The sequence below is a fragment of the Aquila chrysaetos genome, chromosome 6 (genome assembly GCF_900496995.4).
Source record: "Aquila chrysaetos chrysaetos chromosome 6, bAquChr1.4, whole genome shotgun sequence".
Lineage (NCBI taxonomy): Eukaryota > Metazoa > Chordata > Aves > Accipitriformes > Accipitridae > Aquila > Aquila chrysaetos.
The window spans coordinates 5,384,216-5,400,920 of NC_044009.1; the positions used below are offsets into that span (position 1 = coordinate 5,384,216).

The following is a 16,705-nucleotide window of genomic DNA, read 5'->3' on the forward strand; positions in this document are numbered from 1 at the left end:
TTAGTCTCTCTTAACTGTTCTCCTTGCTTTTGTCTGTCCTCCTACACGGTATCTTCTCTCTCCCCACAGGACTATGAGAGTAAGCTGCAGGCCTTACAGAAGCAGGTAGAGACACGATCCTTGGCAGCTGAAACAACAGAGGAGGAAGAAGAAGAGGAAGAAGGTGAGCTTGAAGCTAAAAATAATTTGGATATAGCCAAGCCTAACGGGACAGTTGCTATAATATCTCTAGTAATAGAAAACTCGCTTTGGAAAGCTGTACAACACTTCATAATTTCTTGATCTGTAGTCTTCACAGCATAAAGGGATAAATTCCTGTTCATTGAATAAATTCCACATGAACAGTAGATATACATCCCCAAATTAAATTGGTGCACAAACTAGGTTAGTTTAACTATAAGCTTTGATTTGGTGGTCTTGAATTTGAAGGAATCTATCTCTTCTTGGCACTAAAAAAGAGTTCAGGTGTGTCAAACCAAAATAATACTGTTGTCTTTGTTTCCCTGTTTTGGTGTTGAAATTTCTTTTTTCTCCTTGACAGGAATTCTTATAATTCATGCTGTGACATGTCTGTATAATTCTGTTTCTGGACAGTAGATATTAGTCCCATAATACTTCCTTTCATTCCACTGTTTCAGTATTTGGCTTTAATAGTTGTTAACGAATTTAAAATAACAGGAGTAGAATTTATTTTGTCTTCTCTGTTCCAAGTCTCCTTACTTGATGATTATATCCCCATTGCTAGTGGTGAGGAAGTTTGAATCCAGTTTTTCCTCCCTGAATAATAAAAATGCAGGTTTTTGTTTTCTGTTCTTCTCTTTCAGAAAAGGTGTTGAGAACTTGATGATGCAGTCAGCAGTAGTATTAGGTACTGCGTGTGATGCTTTAGAGTAGAAGCCACGGTGTTTTATTTCTCTGTTTCTTTGCTCTTCCTAGTGCCCTGGACACGACATGAGTATGAACTCGCACAATGGGCTTTCAGGAAGTGGAAATTTCATCAGTTTACTTCACTGAGGGACCAACTCTGGGGAAATGCAGTATATCTGAAAGAAGCCAATGCAATCAGCGTAGAGTTAAAGAAAAAGGTAGGGACATGCAGAGTAGTTTTTTGAATTTTCTGACTCATTAGTTTTGACTGTATAATCCTGCTTCAAATGCTCGGAGTTACTTGTAGTCTTTAAAGTTATATGTATCTTGCTTATTAATTTGGGATTTAAAAGGGTTCAGAAAATCGTGAGTCTCTGATTCAGACTTCTGGCTGAATGAACATCCCATACAAATCTGGTTGATGCATTCTCCTCTTCTTCATTTCCCTTACGCTGTTCCTGTCAGTATCATAAACACATGTACATGTACAACTCCCCAGGGCCCTGTCTTTTCCTTTTTGCTTTTAACTTCATGTGGTCATTCATGGTTCCAAGAGAAGTGGATGCTGCAGGATGTGCTAGGTTTATAGTTTTCCAGACCTCTGCTAGCTGTGACAATAAAGGCAAGATACATGTACTCAGCTGAAAAATATGTTTTATGCCATTTTGAGACAAAAATGAAGTGACGTAAGAAAACTTGAATCTGTTCAGACATGAAAGTTAAACTGGCTTTATATGTTGCCTTAGGTTAGGTCTCTGTCCCCTTTGTGATGCTGATAGATGATTTCTCAGAACTAAAGTAATTTTTCTTTTTCCATTCAGGTGCAGTTTCAATTTGTCCTTCTGACAGACACCCTCTACTCACCGCTGCCACCAGAGCTTTTGCCCACTGAGTTGGAGAAGACCCGGGACAATAGGCCTTTCCCCCGTACAGTGGTAGCTGTGGAAGTCCAGGATCTGAAGAATGGAGCAACACATTACTGGTCCTTAGAAAAACTCAAGTATGTAAATATTACTAGAGAACAGATTTCTTTATATCCAAGGAGTTTCACTGAAAAATTTCACCCCTTGGCGTTCATTCTCTGCTGTACTTTTTTTTTCACTGTGTCCTCCCAAATGCCAACTTTCCAGACAGTGTGGTATGTTTTAAATACCAGCTTTCTAGATTCTTTGAACAAGTGCATTTGTTCTCCAGCATCTTACCTCGCCTCCACATTGAATTTTTGTAACTTGAGGTTAGATTTAATTTTTTAAATCTAGTGAGGCTCATCACAGCACATTTCTACATTAATTTTTTTCCCACGTTCCTTTCACTGCAAAAGTTTCCTTGCCACCTGCTTTTATATAACCTAGTAGTATAGGGCATAATTTATAATAAAAAGCTTAAATAAAGAAGATTCTATTTCTGTGGAAGCTACTCAAATTCTGACTGTAATCTGAATTATTTTCATCATATTCTTGCAAATAGGCAAAAGACATGTGTCTTTTCCCTATTTTCTAAATACTGACTCAAGAACTTTTTTTCCACTAATAACTTCCAGACGAAGGATCTTGCAGTGTGAAGCACTTGTCTCCTGCAGTTAAATAAATAAATAAAAAGCCTGTAATGGAATCAGTTTGCTTTTAAAACAAAATGCCAATGTTTCTGGAGTGGAATGCAAAAAACCTGCCTAAATTACTCAGCAACATTGTCTGATGCAAAAAAGGAAGAATATTTGCAAGTTTGAATGAAATCCAAGATTTATGTAAGCTTCTGCAGTGACCTGGCCTTGTTCTTAGTGGGCTTAGCCTACAAAATTTTTCCCAGAATCCCCAACATGTCAGAGAATTAGTACAGTACCAAACTCAGTGGTACAGACTCCTCTGTTTGTTCTTCTTCCTTTCCTATGTGTAATTTGGTATAGGTGAAGTCGGTGTACCCCACTTTGTGTTCTCTGCTTTTTTTATTCACTCTCTTAATTTTTTAATCCTGCTTTCTTCTACGCAGGCAGAGGTTGGACCTGATGCGTGAGATGTATGACAGAGCTGGGGAAATGGCATCGAATACACAGGATGAAAGTGAAAGCACAATGACAGGCAGTGACCCCTTTTATGATCGCTTTCATTGGTTCAAGCTTGTTGGAAGGTACGTGATGATAATCTCAGCTGCTGGTACACTGGTAACTGTTGTCAGTTCTGGATGAACTTTGACTTTGAATGTCGTTGTAAACTGTATGGCCATCAGTGTTAGTTGTGTGTGTTGTTTTTCAGGGATTTCTGATAGACTTAAAATCTAGTGAAGAGCAGAAAATGTTCTTTAGAATGTTGCCGGTTCTGGTGTAATCTTGTAGAACCTGATTTGACTGAACCCTTAGTAAGTTACAAGTTTGTTTAAAAAAAAATGTAGCTAGCTAAGTTCTGTATAAAGTGGCTGGAGCAGAGCTGTGAGAATATGCAGAACACCGGAAACTGAGGGGAAAAGTGGCCCGGGGCATTACTTACATATGTGGTTCAAATAGTTTGGTCATACCCTATGGAAATACCTAATATCTGATGGGATTCTTTAATCTTTCCTGATGTTGGCCGCACCTTTACAATATTTTTATTTACAAAAATGCTACATGTTGGAAATAAGAATGGTAGCTCTGCTAAATGGATGCACTTTCAATATCTGTATGTTCGTCCATGTTTATATTCATTTTTCATTTGCTTTCTGCTCAGTTCAAGGATGCTCTTTTTCCTGACTTTATTAGCAATCCCTTCCCTTACGTTTCATTGCAGTCCAGATGGTTTGAAGCCTTTGTTTGTTGTTCAGGTGGTCTCTGTGCTGATGGCAACAGACGGCTGTTAAATGAAGCATTCTTCTTTCCCCTCACTCTGTTAATTGGTATTCCGTTAACTGATATCTAGCTCCCCTATATTCCATGGCTGCGTGAATGAGCGCCTTGCTGATCGCACGCCCTCCCCCACTTTCTCCACGGCTGACTCCGACATCACTGAACTGGCTGATGAACAGCAGGATGAGATGGAGGACTTTGATGATGAGGCCTTTGTGGATGATACTGGCTCCGACGTTGGAACTGAGGAGGGATCAGACCTCTTCAATGATGGGCGCGACCCGTTTTACGACCGATCCCCTTGGTTCATTTTAGTGGGAAGGTTGGTGAGGTTACTGTGAGAATGGCCAAAAGGGACCAGCTCTTGCTGTAGACTGCAATGGCTTTGCCTTGTGCTGCATAGAGTATCTGTCAAGACAGCCAAGATACCTATATACATAAATTGGAATTGCCAGAGAATGAGCGTAGTTTAACATTAAGTTTTAAATTCCCATGTCAGAGGCCACGAAGACCTAAATAATAATTGAGAAAATAACCCTTAGATGCAACAACATGAGTAAATCTATTTCTAGGCAACTTGTCACAACATAGACTGAATGTGTTCTTGCTTATGTACAGTATTTAAGCATTATTTATGGAATGCTCTATTTAGCCATTGCAAGATTGCTGAGATAGTATTGCAGTATGTAATTTTCTCCCGTAGAAGAGTCTCGGAGTACAGTGAAAAGTCTTTAAGTCCACTCCAATAAATCCATTTTTTGAAAACTCATTTAACGTCCTCTGTGTCTGAAGAGAAAAGATGCCATGAGGAGAATGAAGAATGGTCCTTTCTGGATGAGGAAAAGAGTATTCTTTGAGATGATTTGGCTTCTCAGATTATGCATGACTCTTGGTAGCAAGTATTACGTAGTGAAAGGTCATCATCATTAAAATTCACTGGCTGGTGGTGTTTATCGGTGCTTTCCCCATGTACCATGCTTGAATTCCTGAAACAAGTTTGCTTAATGTATTTTAGAGTATTACCTATTTTGCCAATCTAGATATGATTAAGGCATTATTAGACTTCAGTCTGTGGTGTAGAACCTAAGGACAGCAAGTTGCATTAAAAAAAATGTAGTACTTTGCACTGTTTCTTCAAAGGTAGTCTTGCTCAAACATGTTACTCATGACAAGAAATAGAAAGATTTTATTTAGTGACTTTGCTCCCCTCTCTTCTTCTCCCACTCCCCCAATTATGCTTTTTTGCTCATTTGATCACTCTGTAAGCCAATCTACTTGATAAAACAGTAAGGGAGGTGGTTACCACAGGTGTTGTACAAAAGATGGGGTAAGACTTCATGGCTGGGAGAAGGGAGGAACAAAGGAGAAGGGACCAGAGCTTGGCTTTATCCTTTTCTCTGACTGCAAGCAGGGAAGACTTCATGGTCAGGAAGACGGGATCATTTTGCAGTTTCCTCAAATGCAGGAAACTTGATTGCATTATTTGTGAAAATGAGGGACTGAGTTTGTCAGTCTTTTATCAAGCTTTTAGATCAGTTTAGCTGTATTGTCTAACCTCATTCTTTGTCTTTAGTGGACCTGTTTACAAGCTGTGATTAAAACTTGGAACTTCCTTGATCTAGTCTTTGAAACGAAAATTACAGTTACTTACAGATGCAAGAAATTGCGTTAGTCCTCTTTGATCTCTCTGAATTTGTGCCCTTACGTGCAATGACTGATAATGTGTTTTATAAAATTTAATTCTTTCAGACTAATCTGATCCACAAGAGTCAGTTTGGGAAAGCCATCCTAACTGACTTGGAAGTGGTTGTCAGCTAGTTAAAGCATACGTGTGCTGTCTGCAATGGCTAGGGCTGCTTTCTTGTAACAGTGCTGGCATACTCAGCGCATTCTCCTGTTGTGCGTGTTCTTTCAGAGCAGGACCTTCAGTGCTTGGGAAAAAGTTGAGCTATTCATCTTCATTTCACAAACTCTTCAGGAAGCACAACACAAGCTGAGCAAATACAGTGTATAATGAAAACAGCCGTGCTTCCTGGCAATTACACAGCTTGCTTCCCGTTTCCTTGTATTAAAAAGAATACTGAGCTCTGTCTCTATAGGCAGACATACGAAGCTGCAGCAGTTAAGGGTACTAGCCTGAACCATGTAAGCTGCATATATTAAGGAACTCTACTTGGGTTGTAAATTGTATCGAGGAATGAAACAGTGTGTATTACCTCTGAGTAGACAGCTGAATGATTTTTTCCCAGTTGTTGGTTTCTATTCTGTTCTGTTTTTATTCCTGTTCTGTTCTTCTATTGTGCTGATTCTGTCAGCAGAAAGCTGTTAGACTGTTTAACACCACTGAGTAGAAACTATTTTGATTCCTCAGTGTCTTCCAGCATGAGAATTCTACTTTTGAGCAGTGTGAGTTAGAAGTATCACAGGGTATGTCCGTCTACATAGATGTTGTCTTGAGCACGAGGTAGTGTTCAATGCATAACAAAATGAAAATTCCTTAGCACTTTTAACTGTGTACTGTTTTGTATGTTGTGGAATGTGTAGGGCAAAAATAAAATAATTTTTAATATTTTTGGGGGGCGCTCATCAGCAATAGTGAGTCCAAGTCATGAAGGAGAGGAGGAGGAGGAGAAATTGATCATGTAGTTATCCAACTCCTTGGGCATCACAGGTTTTTTTTTCCCTCTCTGTGCTGTGACTGTCTTTTATTTGTACTGTAACTATTAAAGAAAAGGAAAAAAAGAGCTGGTCCCTTTTAGCCATCTCTTCTGGCATGCTGGGCTGTCTTTAAGGCTGATTCTATTTAATGGTGTGACATATCAAGCATTTGCTGTTTTTAAGGGAGGTGGGAGAGGACTATGGGATATTTTATTTAAATCTTGAATTGGTGTGTTTATTTAAAAAATATCCGTCGTCATTCTGAGTTCTGTTGTTTTTGTTTTGATTTTTAAAAAAAAATTGTGTTTGTTAAATTTCATTTCTAGTTTTGTTGTGAGTATGCCATTTTACCTCACCAATCTTTCTGCTAATACAGCTCCCCCTCTTTCAGTCTGCTGGGCTAAGGTGTGGGGGGACACTTGCATACAGGATGTTTGGGGAGTGGGAGTCTTCCCAGATGTGGGAAGAGGAGGAGGATAACCTTAACATTTCATCCACTCCTAACTTGGTACTGCCTTGTGATGAAGCAGATGGAATGGCACTGGAAGGCAGTATTGCTGCATAAACCAGCTCTTTTCTCTGTACAGCAAATGTGCTATTGCTCTCCATTCTACAGAAGAGATCCAGCATTTTCTTCACCAAACAGGAAGCTTAAAACTTTTTGCATTGTGTGCTTTTTCTTTCTCTAAGTTAAAATGATTCCAGTGAGCTAGGGGACTGGATGGAAGGCAGTTAAGGAAGATGAGAAATATTTTTTTCTTTGGGGTGGTCATTTTACTGCGGTGACAAAACTGTAGTTGCTAATAAAGCTGAATGCTTTGGCTGTCATATGTTGAACAGCAGCTTCAGAACTTTAGCTGTGCAAATAAAAATATATTTTTATTTTTCATGCAGTTAATTCTTTCACTTGCCACTAGTTTGGCTTTGAAGTAGGAAGGCTTCTGTAATGACTGCCTCTTTTAGTTAGTGAAACTGTCTCTTACTGTATACATATCAATGTAAGGCTATTTAGATTCCTTTCTGTTGGGGAAAAATGTCTGTTCTCCCTAGCCTGAAATGCGGTTTTCAGACTATGTGTGTTTTTCATGTTGAGCATATAACTACGTACCTTCCTGAACTCCATCCCTGGTCCAGTCCAAGTGAACAATTCCAGTTTGTTAGCATGAGGAACTGTTTTCTTGTATGGTGGGATGCTGCTTTCTCAAATGAGCACCACCTGAAATTTCAAAGCTAAAAATGAAAATGTTTTCTTAGAGGAAAAAAAAATAATTAAACTTCTAATTTTGTTACTTTAAATTTAGTCTCTTCTCCCTTCCCCTGCTTTATCAGTGCTTACCTCACTTTGGAGCAGACTGAAAAGGAATTAGATCCTAATCTTAGTCAAGTGTTGTGTTGCAGTTGGTTTTTTTGTTGTTGTATGGTTTTCTTCATTTTTTGTTTTGCTACTTTTATAGCCTTATTAATCATTCTCTTCTCTATTGCATTTTGTCACCACTTCGTTTTGTCGTAGTATTTTTTTTGTCTCTTTGTTTCACAACTGACACCTGTTTGACTACCTTGTCATTTCATTCACTCTGGGAACGGGCATGTGAACCCAAGGAGAAACACTTACCTTTTCTAACTTTGGTCCTTAGCTATGTGTCAGAAGGAATTGAGTTCGGATCAGTCTTGCTGTGTTCACGGAACAAATTCTATAGCTGATGTCTCCAGACAGAGGGAGTGAACATCTTTATTTCTCTCTCAGTCCTCTTTTGTCATGCAGGACTTTCCCTATGAATATTAAACAATAACAGTTACAAATTTGAGAAATTAATTATGCTTAATAATGAAGACTAATAAAAGGGACTGCAAGAAGGAACTCCAGTTAAACAAATGACTGGTGTTTAGCATAATTTAATATGCATAAATTCATAAAAATTACATACATAATTGGTTAGTCACTTTAAATTTAATGACTGGTAAAACCATTGGTTAAACTTCTATGCATCTCAGCACTCTCCTGAACTCTGAAACAGCTCACTTAATAAATAAAGCCTTCCATTTTTTTCCCCTTGTTGAGAGCCACTCTTTACCTGACTTGTTAGGCTTCTCAACATTTAAAGTTTTTTAAACTCTTGCGATTCATTGCAGAAATGTAAAATAATAATGTTAGTCTAACTTTAATTAAAAATCTGTACAATAAAACTTATTAACTTATTGTTCCAAAATAGACCCTACTTGTATGTAACTTTAAAAGTTAGCGTATAGCAGGATCATCCAGTACTGGGCCTAAATGCTGCTTTTCCTACTGTAAACTGTAATTTCTAAATGATTGCTCTAGAGTACTGTTGTGGTGTTTTGTTGTTTGTTTTTTGGTCTCTCTCTTTTTTTTTTTCTTTTTTTTTTTTTTTAAAGAAATAAATATAATACTCCTAAAGATAATTACTGTGAAGACTACGAGTCTTCCACTATCTGTATACTCACTCAGTGAATCTTCCAAGAAACCTAAGAGATGACTTACGGTTTATTGGGGATTTCTGATTACTCTGTATACCGTGCTATCAAATGAATAGAGAAGAGAGAAAACATTCAGTCAATCTGTTTTGAAGAGTGTTCTTATACGTTCAGTAAAATATCTGAGGCTGTGTGAACACAGTAGATCAACTCCCTTTTAATTTATCACTTCAAACTACACTCATGGGGTGGAAAACTCAAACAACTCTTTGTACTCGGTAGCTCCTTAGTAGACTTCTACCATCTTGGTAACAGCTCCATTTACAACTGTAGTGCATCTAAAATTATGTTCTATAAAGCCATCATCTTAAATTGTCTCCTTCATATGTTTTGTAACTCACTAATACAAGCCCTGTGTCTCTAGTATACTCTGATTTAGATAATTTTGTGGCTTCATTTAGCTTTGACACTGCTGCAGAACCCTGTGTGGCCAATATGGATACATGACCACAGTGCAGGTCTAATAGATGGAGTAAAGTAGACTCTGAAGATTTGAATGTCCCATTAGCCAACCAAATACTGCAGTCCAGTTTTGCAGATGATTGCCTAATGCTGTTTGTGTTTTCTTTCCTTCCTATTACCAGAGCATTTGTATACCTGAGCAATCTACTGTACCCCGTGCCGCTTATTCACAGAGTAGCTGTTGTTAGTGAGAAAGGAGAAGTACGAGGATTTCTTCGAGTAGCAGTGCAAGCTATAGCAGGTGAGATACTCATGAGAGCTTTACCTTGCAACTCTTTGGTACACTATGAATAGCTGCAGCTTTAAAAAACAGGCAAACAAATCAAACCATTCTCTCTTATACTCAAACCTGAATAATTTTAGTGTTGCAAAGAACACTTGTTCTTTATTATTAACTTGCTTTTGAAATTCTTTAATTAACGTGAATCATATGGACCAAGTATGAATAAATCTTGAAATAATGATACTGACCAGAAGCTTTTAAGATGATGGTGTTGACCAGTGAAGTTCATACCTGGCAACTAATGCAACACTGCTTTTTAAGAGTGAAAGGGGTAACTAGTGTCAGTAAACGTTTTAGTTTTTAATTAAAAGCAAAGGTTTTCTTTCTGGCACCTGGTATAAACAGTGGACAAAGGTATATGCAAGTTGGATAGTTGTGGTGACTTGCAGAAAAGTTAAATGTACCAAGTGTTTGCTCCTTCCAAACTCTCCTTTTAAATGCACAGAAATGTGCTCCTCCATAGTCTGACTGAATAGCGTGTGAAGCAGTTCCTGAACTGACGGTTTTCAGTGTAGTATAAACAGAAATCAGCAGCAGTTTTCCATTTCATTGCCTCACTAAAATGTGTTGAGACCTAGAAGCTACTTTAACATACTGTTTAATCACCAAGAATTATCAACTTTTCAGAAGAGAAGGGTAGACATATGGGGATGGTGACTGCTTCATCCAGTTTTCAACTGCCATTGTATGCGTGCCAGAGCTTAACTGCAGTCTGCTAGTCGGCTGCTAATATTCTATACTTTAACAGTATGAGGTGAGCTAGTTGAGTTTTACTGTTGGTAGTCAGCCATGTCTTGTCTATTCTGGTGAGAGCACAGATACTTCCCATAGTCTGTCCTTTCTAGCAGTGGCTAACTGCCAACGTTTCTTTATTATTTAGGTAGGGTAACCCTGGAAGTTTCACTCTCCATGGGAACATACAATGAAATCTCAGACTCTGAAGATGTGTAAGAATCACTCTGGCAGGGACTAAAACAGCAAATGAAATAAAATCTGGTTTAATGTGTACAAAAGTCTCATTTCTAGTTTGTTCTGGTCTCCTTAGCATTGACCAAATATTTCCAAATAAATATTCTATTTATCCATCCAAATAAATAGAGTACAGCATGGCTAATAGAAATTGAACTGGGGACATCCCCTGAAAAAGAGCCATGGCATTATTTGGTCCCAAAGCGAAACTTCGGAACACATTCTGAATCTTGGGATTTCTCCTGCAAGAATGCATTTACTGTGGAAAAAATAGCTGTTGTTTAACCAGGCCTCATTGTTGTCAGTCTCTGCAAAGAGGAGGAGGTTAAATGGGCAGATTGTGTGGACAGAACCACCGTTTAACTTTACAGCATGTACTTGTGAAGCTTTGCTAGTGTTACTGCTTAGTTTATGGCTACAGAATTTTAGATGGCAGTTTAAATCAACGTAAGTATATGTTTCCACGTTGGTCGTTGTATTATGGTATGTTAATTACCTCTGGTATAATAATCAGAAGTAAGAAAATAATCAAAATGAGTACTAAAATTGTTTTGCATTCGAAATCCTCTGAAGTTAAGTATATTAATGTTGAAAATTCATAGCCTGTCTTATTATTTTCCCACACTTGAGTTCATGACGGATAGATTTCTGCTATGACTTTTTCCAGCACTTACTCTAATCTGTTATTGGTTGACTGTAACCAGGCCTCTTCTGCTTTATGGACTGGTTTCCATTGTAATCAGAATTGCCATTTAGATAACTGAGGGTTTTCCCCTCTCCTCCCCACCATTTTTTTTTTTTCTTTTTCTGTTTTTTAGCTGATGAAGAAGCCCCAGATTATGGATCTGGTATTCGACAGTCTGGCACCGCTAAAATTTCATTTGACAATGAATATTTTGATAAGGTAAGAAGTCTTAAAATTGAGTTAGGTTTCTTTGAGTGCAGTAGTTTGTGTTTCTAAATAAAGACTAAGTATTGCGGGGGAAGAAGGGGACGGCAAAACCAGAAGCTGCAGGAGTCTGTTACATGCTACTTGATTTAATTTTTCAGAGTGATTTTTCTTCAGTTGCGATGACTCGATCTGGACTGTCATTGGAAGAATTAAGAATTGTGGAAGGGCAAGGACAGAATTCGGAGGTTACGACTCCTCCAGAAGAGATAAACAGAATGAATGAGCTAGGTAAGCAAGAAATATGTAGTAGTTTTGGAGAACTTAAGGGAAATCTGGGACACTTTCAGTCAGTGATAGAAAGGGGTTCTGAGTGTCCTTCAAGAATATGATAGGTAGGGAAAAGTGTAACTGGTGGGTTGCATATGATAGATGCTGGAGTTATTCATTTGAAGAACTGTGCAGAAAAACTGTTCCCAGGTATTTGGATCTCTTGATTATCAGCGAATAATTGGGGCTCAAAAGAAAAACAAAAAAGTGTGATGGGACTAAACTGTTGCCTGAAGGAATATTTTAAGAAAAGAAAGGAGAACAAAAAAAAAAAAAAAAGGGGGGGGGGGGAATGATTTCATGTAGGATGTTTGTGTCTCCTCCCTAAGACTTGAAGTCAGCCACTTTGGATGGAAAGATGACTATGGAAGGATTCACTGAGGAAATTGGTGATCACTTGAAACTGGGTAGTGTGTTTACCTTCCGTGTGACAGTGCTACAGGCCAGCGGCATCCTTCCTGAATATGCAGATATTTTCTGCCAGTTCAAGTAAGAATTTGTCCTTATTTACATTAAGCAATTAATGGTTTGACAGAGAGTGCGAAACTAGTGCGCAATGGAGGGTCTGACTGAGAGCTTTTCAAATCAGTGGCAGTGTGGTATAGAGAAGAAAAACACCTTGTCAGTTACTGGAATTCCTGTTACGAGCAGTACCTGCTTTGTGTTAGCATGGTGTTAAGGAATAAAGTTTTGCAGAAAGGAATTAAGAATTGGAGTGGACTCTTAAGATACTAGTTAGAGATATCTTAAGGTTTTGCTTGATAATGGCTTTTAATGTGAAAAATTTGATATTAGATCCTACATATGCTCAATTGGAATGAAAACTTTATGACCCTTGAGTAAATCAGTAGCTCTGAAGTGAAAGTGTTCTTTGGCTTAGTTTCTTAAGAAACAGAACGAAAAATGGGAGTAATAAAGACACAAAACAAGTACGGGAATTGTGGTCCCAAAGACTAGGGTATTCCTAGCTTTTCAACTCCCTGTAAAGTTCTAGCAGAATAAATTTATGGTTTCCTTTCAGTGTTGGGTTCACGGCACAGCAATCTTCACTAAACTGTTCTGTGGTGGGGTGGGGGTTTTTTTGTTTTTTTTAAAGCTTTTTACATCGGCATGATGAAGCTTTCTCAACAGAACCTCTCAAAAACAACGGTCGAGGGACTCCCCTTGGGTTTTACCACGTTCAGAATGTAAGTAAAACTTTGGATGAATACTAAGTGCCTGTTTTAGCACTGGGAGTTGTGTGTATCCTTCTGGTTAAACTCATGAGGGGTGTATGGAAAGGGGGGCAAGGGGAATTATTAAGAATAGACAGTAGGAGGAGTGATCAGGTGAATGATGTCATCCCCAATGGAGAACAAAATACAGAATGATTCTGTGTAGCAGATTTATCTCTTCTGTTTCACCTCTACTTCCTACCTTTGAATTCCATGTTTCCTTTCCAGGATGTTCAGTGAAAGCAGTCTAGAATTCAGGAAGTAAAATACATGTGAATAGCATTGCTCATGATCTCAGATGAACTGAATATATCTGTTTTTATGAACTGTGTAATCCTTTTGTTACATGTAGCCTCCTCTTCTCCTGCTTAAAATGCCTGATATTGAGGCTTTCATTTTCTCCTTTATCAGAGAGTAGAATTAATGCCTAAACCAAAAAGGATTACAATTGTTTTTACTGCAAGTGGTGCTAAACTGTATGAAAAATACAGACTCCTAAAATTCACACTTATAACATTTCTTATTTGTATGTCTCATTTTCTTTCCTTACTTTGCCTAATAGATTGCTGTGGAAGTGACAGAATCATTTGTGGAGTACATCAAAACAAAGCCCATTGTGTTTGAAGTCTTTGGACATTATCAGCAGCATCCTCTCCATCTGCAAGGACAGGATCTCAACAGGTATTGCTCACTATTCTGGCATAAAGGCTGTTTATGATCATGCTCAGGTTAGCTCTGCAGTTCAGGCAGTACTTTTTCATGCTCCTGAAATTATATAGCCACATCCTCACAAGTAGGATTCCTGACTGAGGTAAGAGTGTTGGCAGAGGCCTATTTACCCAATGTAGTATGTTTTGTTCTTGAGTGATGGAATCGTTCTACCATCTCAAACATGGAAGGCTGTCTGCCAATACAGCTGCGTCCACCCTACAAACACTGCGGTGGTAGAATATTGTACTCAGAACTTCAGTGGTGATCTCAGTGAGTTCTGGGTAAACCTTAACAGTGTTCCAAGATGCAGCGTTCCCTCAGGGCAACTGGCCTGATGCATGAAGGCAGGATGACAAAAGAACAGAGATGAGACTAGGGGGAAAACAAAAGGCTCTCAACCTTTTGATAAACTAGTGCCAAAGTTGCTGAGCATTTGAATTTTTGGTATTAGGGACAGGACCCCTAGCTGTTGTCGGTCTTCATAGCTTAAGGGAAGAGGCTATTGTCTGGATTGCTTGGCCTGGTTAGCCCTCCTACTGAAGGCAGCAGCTGCGAAGAGGAAGCACGTGCTGGTTTTAAGAGGAAATGCCAGCTGAGGCTTGTTCCTTTTCCTTAAGTTATTTTGGGAAATGCCTGTTACCTACTTAAATTTTCAGTGCAGAATGGGGGTAGAGCAGTTGGAAATGGTAAATATTTTTTTTTATTATTATTTTTTTTTCTACTGACAGCTAGGATTAGTTAAGTTAGAATAGAGGAAGGACATAGGTTAATCTGAGAAGTGTGCTGAGTCCACTTGTTTTCCTGACAGGTGATATTTACCTGTCTTCATAGGATTGTGAGGATATTTTTCGGGATAAAAATGGGTGGAAGAACTGTACTGGGTGTGGGTGTATACATAGATGCATGTGTGTGTATTCTTATGTTTAGCTGTCTCTATATATTGATAACTCTTTTCATTTCTCTGTAGTCCTCCACAGCCTTCCCGAAGATTCTTTCCTCCCCCTATGCCACTCTCAAAGCCAGGTGAGAACCGTTCTCTAATTCTGTACATCACATATCTGCTACTGAAAATGAAAGTTGTAGTGTTTTTCCTAAGCTATTCAGGACACCAAGAAATGTAATGGAGTGAATGTTGGCATTGGATCTATCTTGCTGGCTGTCTTCCTTTTTATGTGTTCTTTTCCACCTTCTCTTGGAGGAAGTGCTTCTTGGTTCATTAAAGTGTAGAATGTCATTCCTGAGGTGTTGACAATATTCTATGAGATCTGGCTATGGCTCTTTATGTGCTTACTGAGCACTTGACTGGAATTTGCTTATTCGTTAACCGCTTCATCTTTTTCCTCTCTAACATTCTTGTTTAGTGAGTCAGTCTTGTTGAAATGATCCTTGGTTTTCTTTGCTTAATTGTAATAATGCATGCTGAACTCTTCTGTGGTTTTTTTTCCATTTCACCTTTTAATTTCGTCCTTCTCCAGCTTTCTCTCACCTGCATATTTCTACCATCCTTTTTTTGGTGTGTTCCATTCCCTTTGCAGACCATGAAAGAAAAATTGAGTTGATTAGGTATCTTATGTCTGGCTATGTAAACGTGCATGTGCTGAACACGCTATCCGAGCATGCCAACGTGCTTGCATCCTCTGCTGTGGCTGCTTTCCAGGATGGAGCTGACCAGCTGCCACCTTTTCTCTTTCTGCCTGTTCCCAGTTGTCAAAGTGAGCGGGCTCCTAAACGAGATGGTTAGTAGCCAAACTTGATCTATGGTAGATGTAGAAGTAGTTCCAAAACGTGCTTCAAAGTTCCTTTTTTCTTATCTTTATCATGTAGTATTTTTGGGACTAGAAACTGCCATGGTTGCGGTCATGGAAGGATGATGCAGTGCCTAAGTTTACGGCTGTTCTAGGGAGAACCATATAGAAAGTCTATAAATTCCAGTGTGCTAGTTATCACAGATTTTTCTGTGTCACTGGATCTGTTCTCCGAAACTTCCTGGACCTGCAATTTTTTTTTTTTTTTTTTTTTTTTGTGTTCTGCACATAGTCTTGTGATATTGGGATGAGAGATGCTGCATATGAGAAAACAGCTAGCTGTAGAGGAAACAGTCTGCTGTGTTCTATATAGGTTTCCTTTTTGCTCATATTTTTTTTCCACTGAGTGCTGTTCCTCACTTACGTTTTCATTCTGTTTTATTAAAAAAAAAAAAAAAAAAGACTACACGCTGGTTATTAATTGTGCCAGAGCAAGTCCATGAGAAGTTCTGGAACTAGCTTTCATGTTTAGTTAAATGTGTCTTTCCGTTGTTTTTCTCTGCTGGTGCTTTTGAGTTTCTCTGCTTAGCAATACATTTGAGTGACTTGTGTGTTTGATATTCCTCTTGCTATCAATAACATTGAGTCCAGCTGTAATGAGTTCATGTGCAGCTACGTGGTATGATGGTTATAAGAGAGTGACTATCCTGAGTAATGAATAGGAAGAGTAAATGATGACACTGAAGCTTGCTGCCTAACATGATGGAGTTGTAGTGCTGTAAATAACTGACTTGTAAAATCTGTCCCTCTGAGGTAGCGGCTATTTTACCCAGAGAAGAAACAGAATTCACATTTTTTGATTTTTGTTTTTTGGTTTTTTTCGAAAGAGACTACACAGGCACACCTTTTCTTAACTGGGGACTGTTATGCCCTTCCATTGCATGGGAAATTAAGTCGTGGTGGAAGCTAAATGATAAACAGAAGTGTGAAGATAGGAGAACCTAAAGAACACTTGAGCAAGGGAAGAATGGTGCTTAAGAGGCGAGAAGGGAGAATAATTATTTGGCTTAATAAATGCAATGAATTTAGTATGTGAAAGGACTGAAAAAGGAAAATCAATTGCAGAGTTACAAAAATACCTGTCAGTACACAGGAACTAAGCTTTAAAAATGTTCCCATTTACAAAAATGAAATGAGCAAACAGATGACAGAAGTCATGTAATGATAGCTAAAAAGGTGTGATGTAAGTACGTGTGAAGGAATATCAGC

At 38.5% G+C, this 16,705-nt stretch overlaps 1 protein-coding gene across 26 annotated transcripts in view; it reads left to right on the top strand.

Moving 5' to 3' along the window:
* Window positions 1-16,705, top strand: part of KIF1B (kinesin family member 1B) — a 98,736-nt gene that overhangs the window by 62,479 nt on the left and 19,552 nt on the right. For 9 of the 26 annotated variants that reach the window (XM_030017409.2, XM_030017411.1, XM_030017416.1 and 6 more), the window contains 13 exons: window positions 70-163; window positions 937-1,085; window positions 1,689-1,867; window positions 2,854-2,991; window positions 3,756-4,004; window positions 9,418-9,536; window positions 11,366-11,451; window positions 11,598-11,727; window positions 12,096-12,255; window positions 12,863-12,953; window positions 13,543-13,661; window positions 14,659-14,714; window positions 15,227-15,427. In XM_030017409.2, coding sequence (XP_029873269.1) covers window positions 70-163; window positions 937-1,085; window positions 1,689-1,867; window positions 2,854-2,991; window positions 3,756-4,004; window positions 9,418-9,536; window positions 11,366-11,451; window positions 11,598-11,727; window positions 12,096-12,255; window positions 12,863-12,953; window positions 13,543-13,661; window positions 14,659-14,714; window positions 15,227-15,427 — 1,771 coding nt within the window. The remainder of the gene's footprint in view (window positions 1-69; window positions 164-936; window positions 1,086-1,688; window positions 1,868-2,853; window positions 2,992-3,755; window positions 4,005-9,417; window positions 9,537-11,365; window positions 11,452-11,597; window positions 11,728-12,095; window positions 12,256-12,862; window positions 12,954-13,542; window positions 13,662-14,658; window positions 14,715-15,226; window positions 15,428-16,705) is intronic. The other 17 variants (XM_030017418.1, XM_030017419.2, XM_030017422.1 and 14 more) reach the window with 3 other exon arrangements.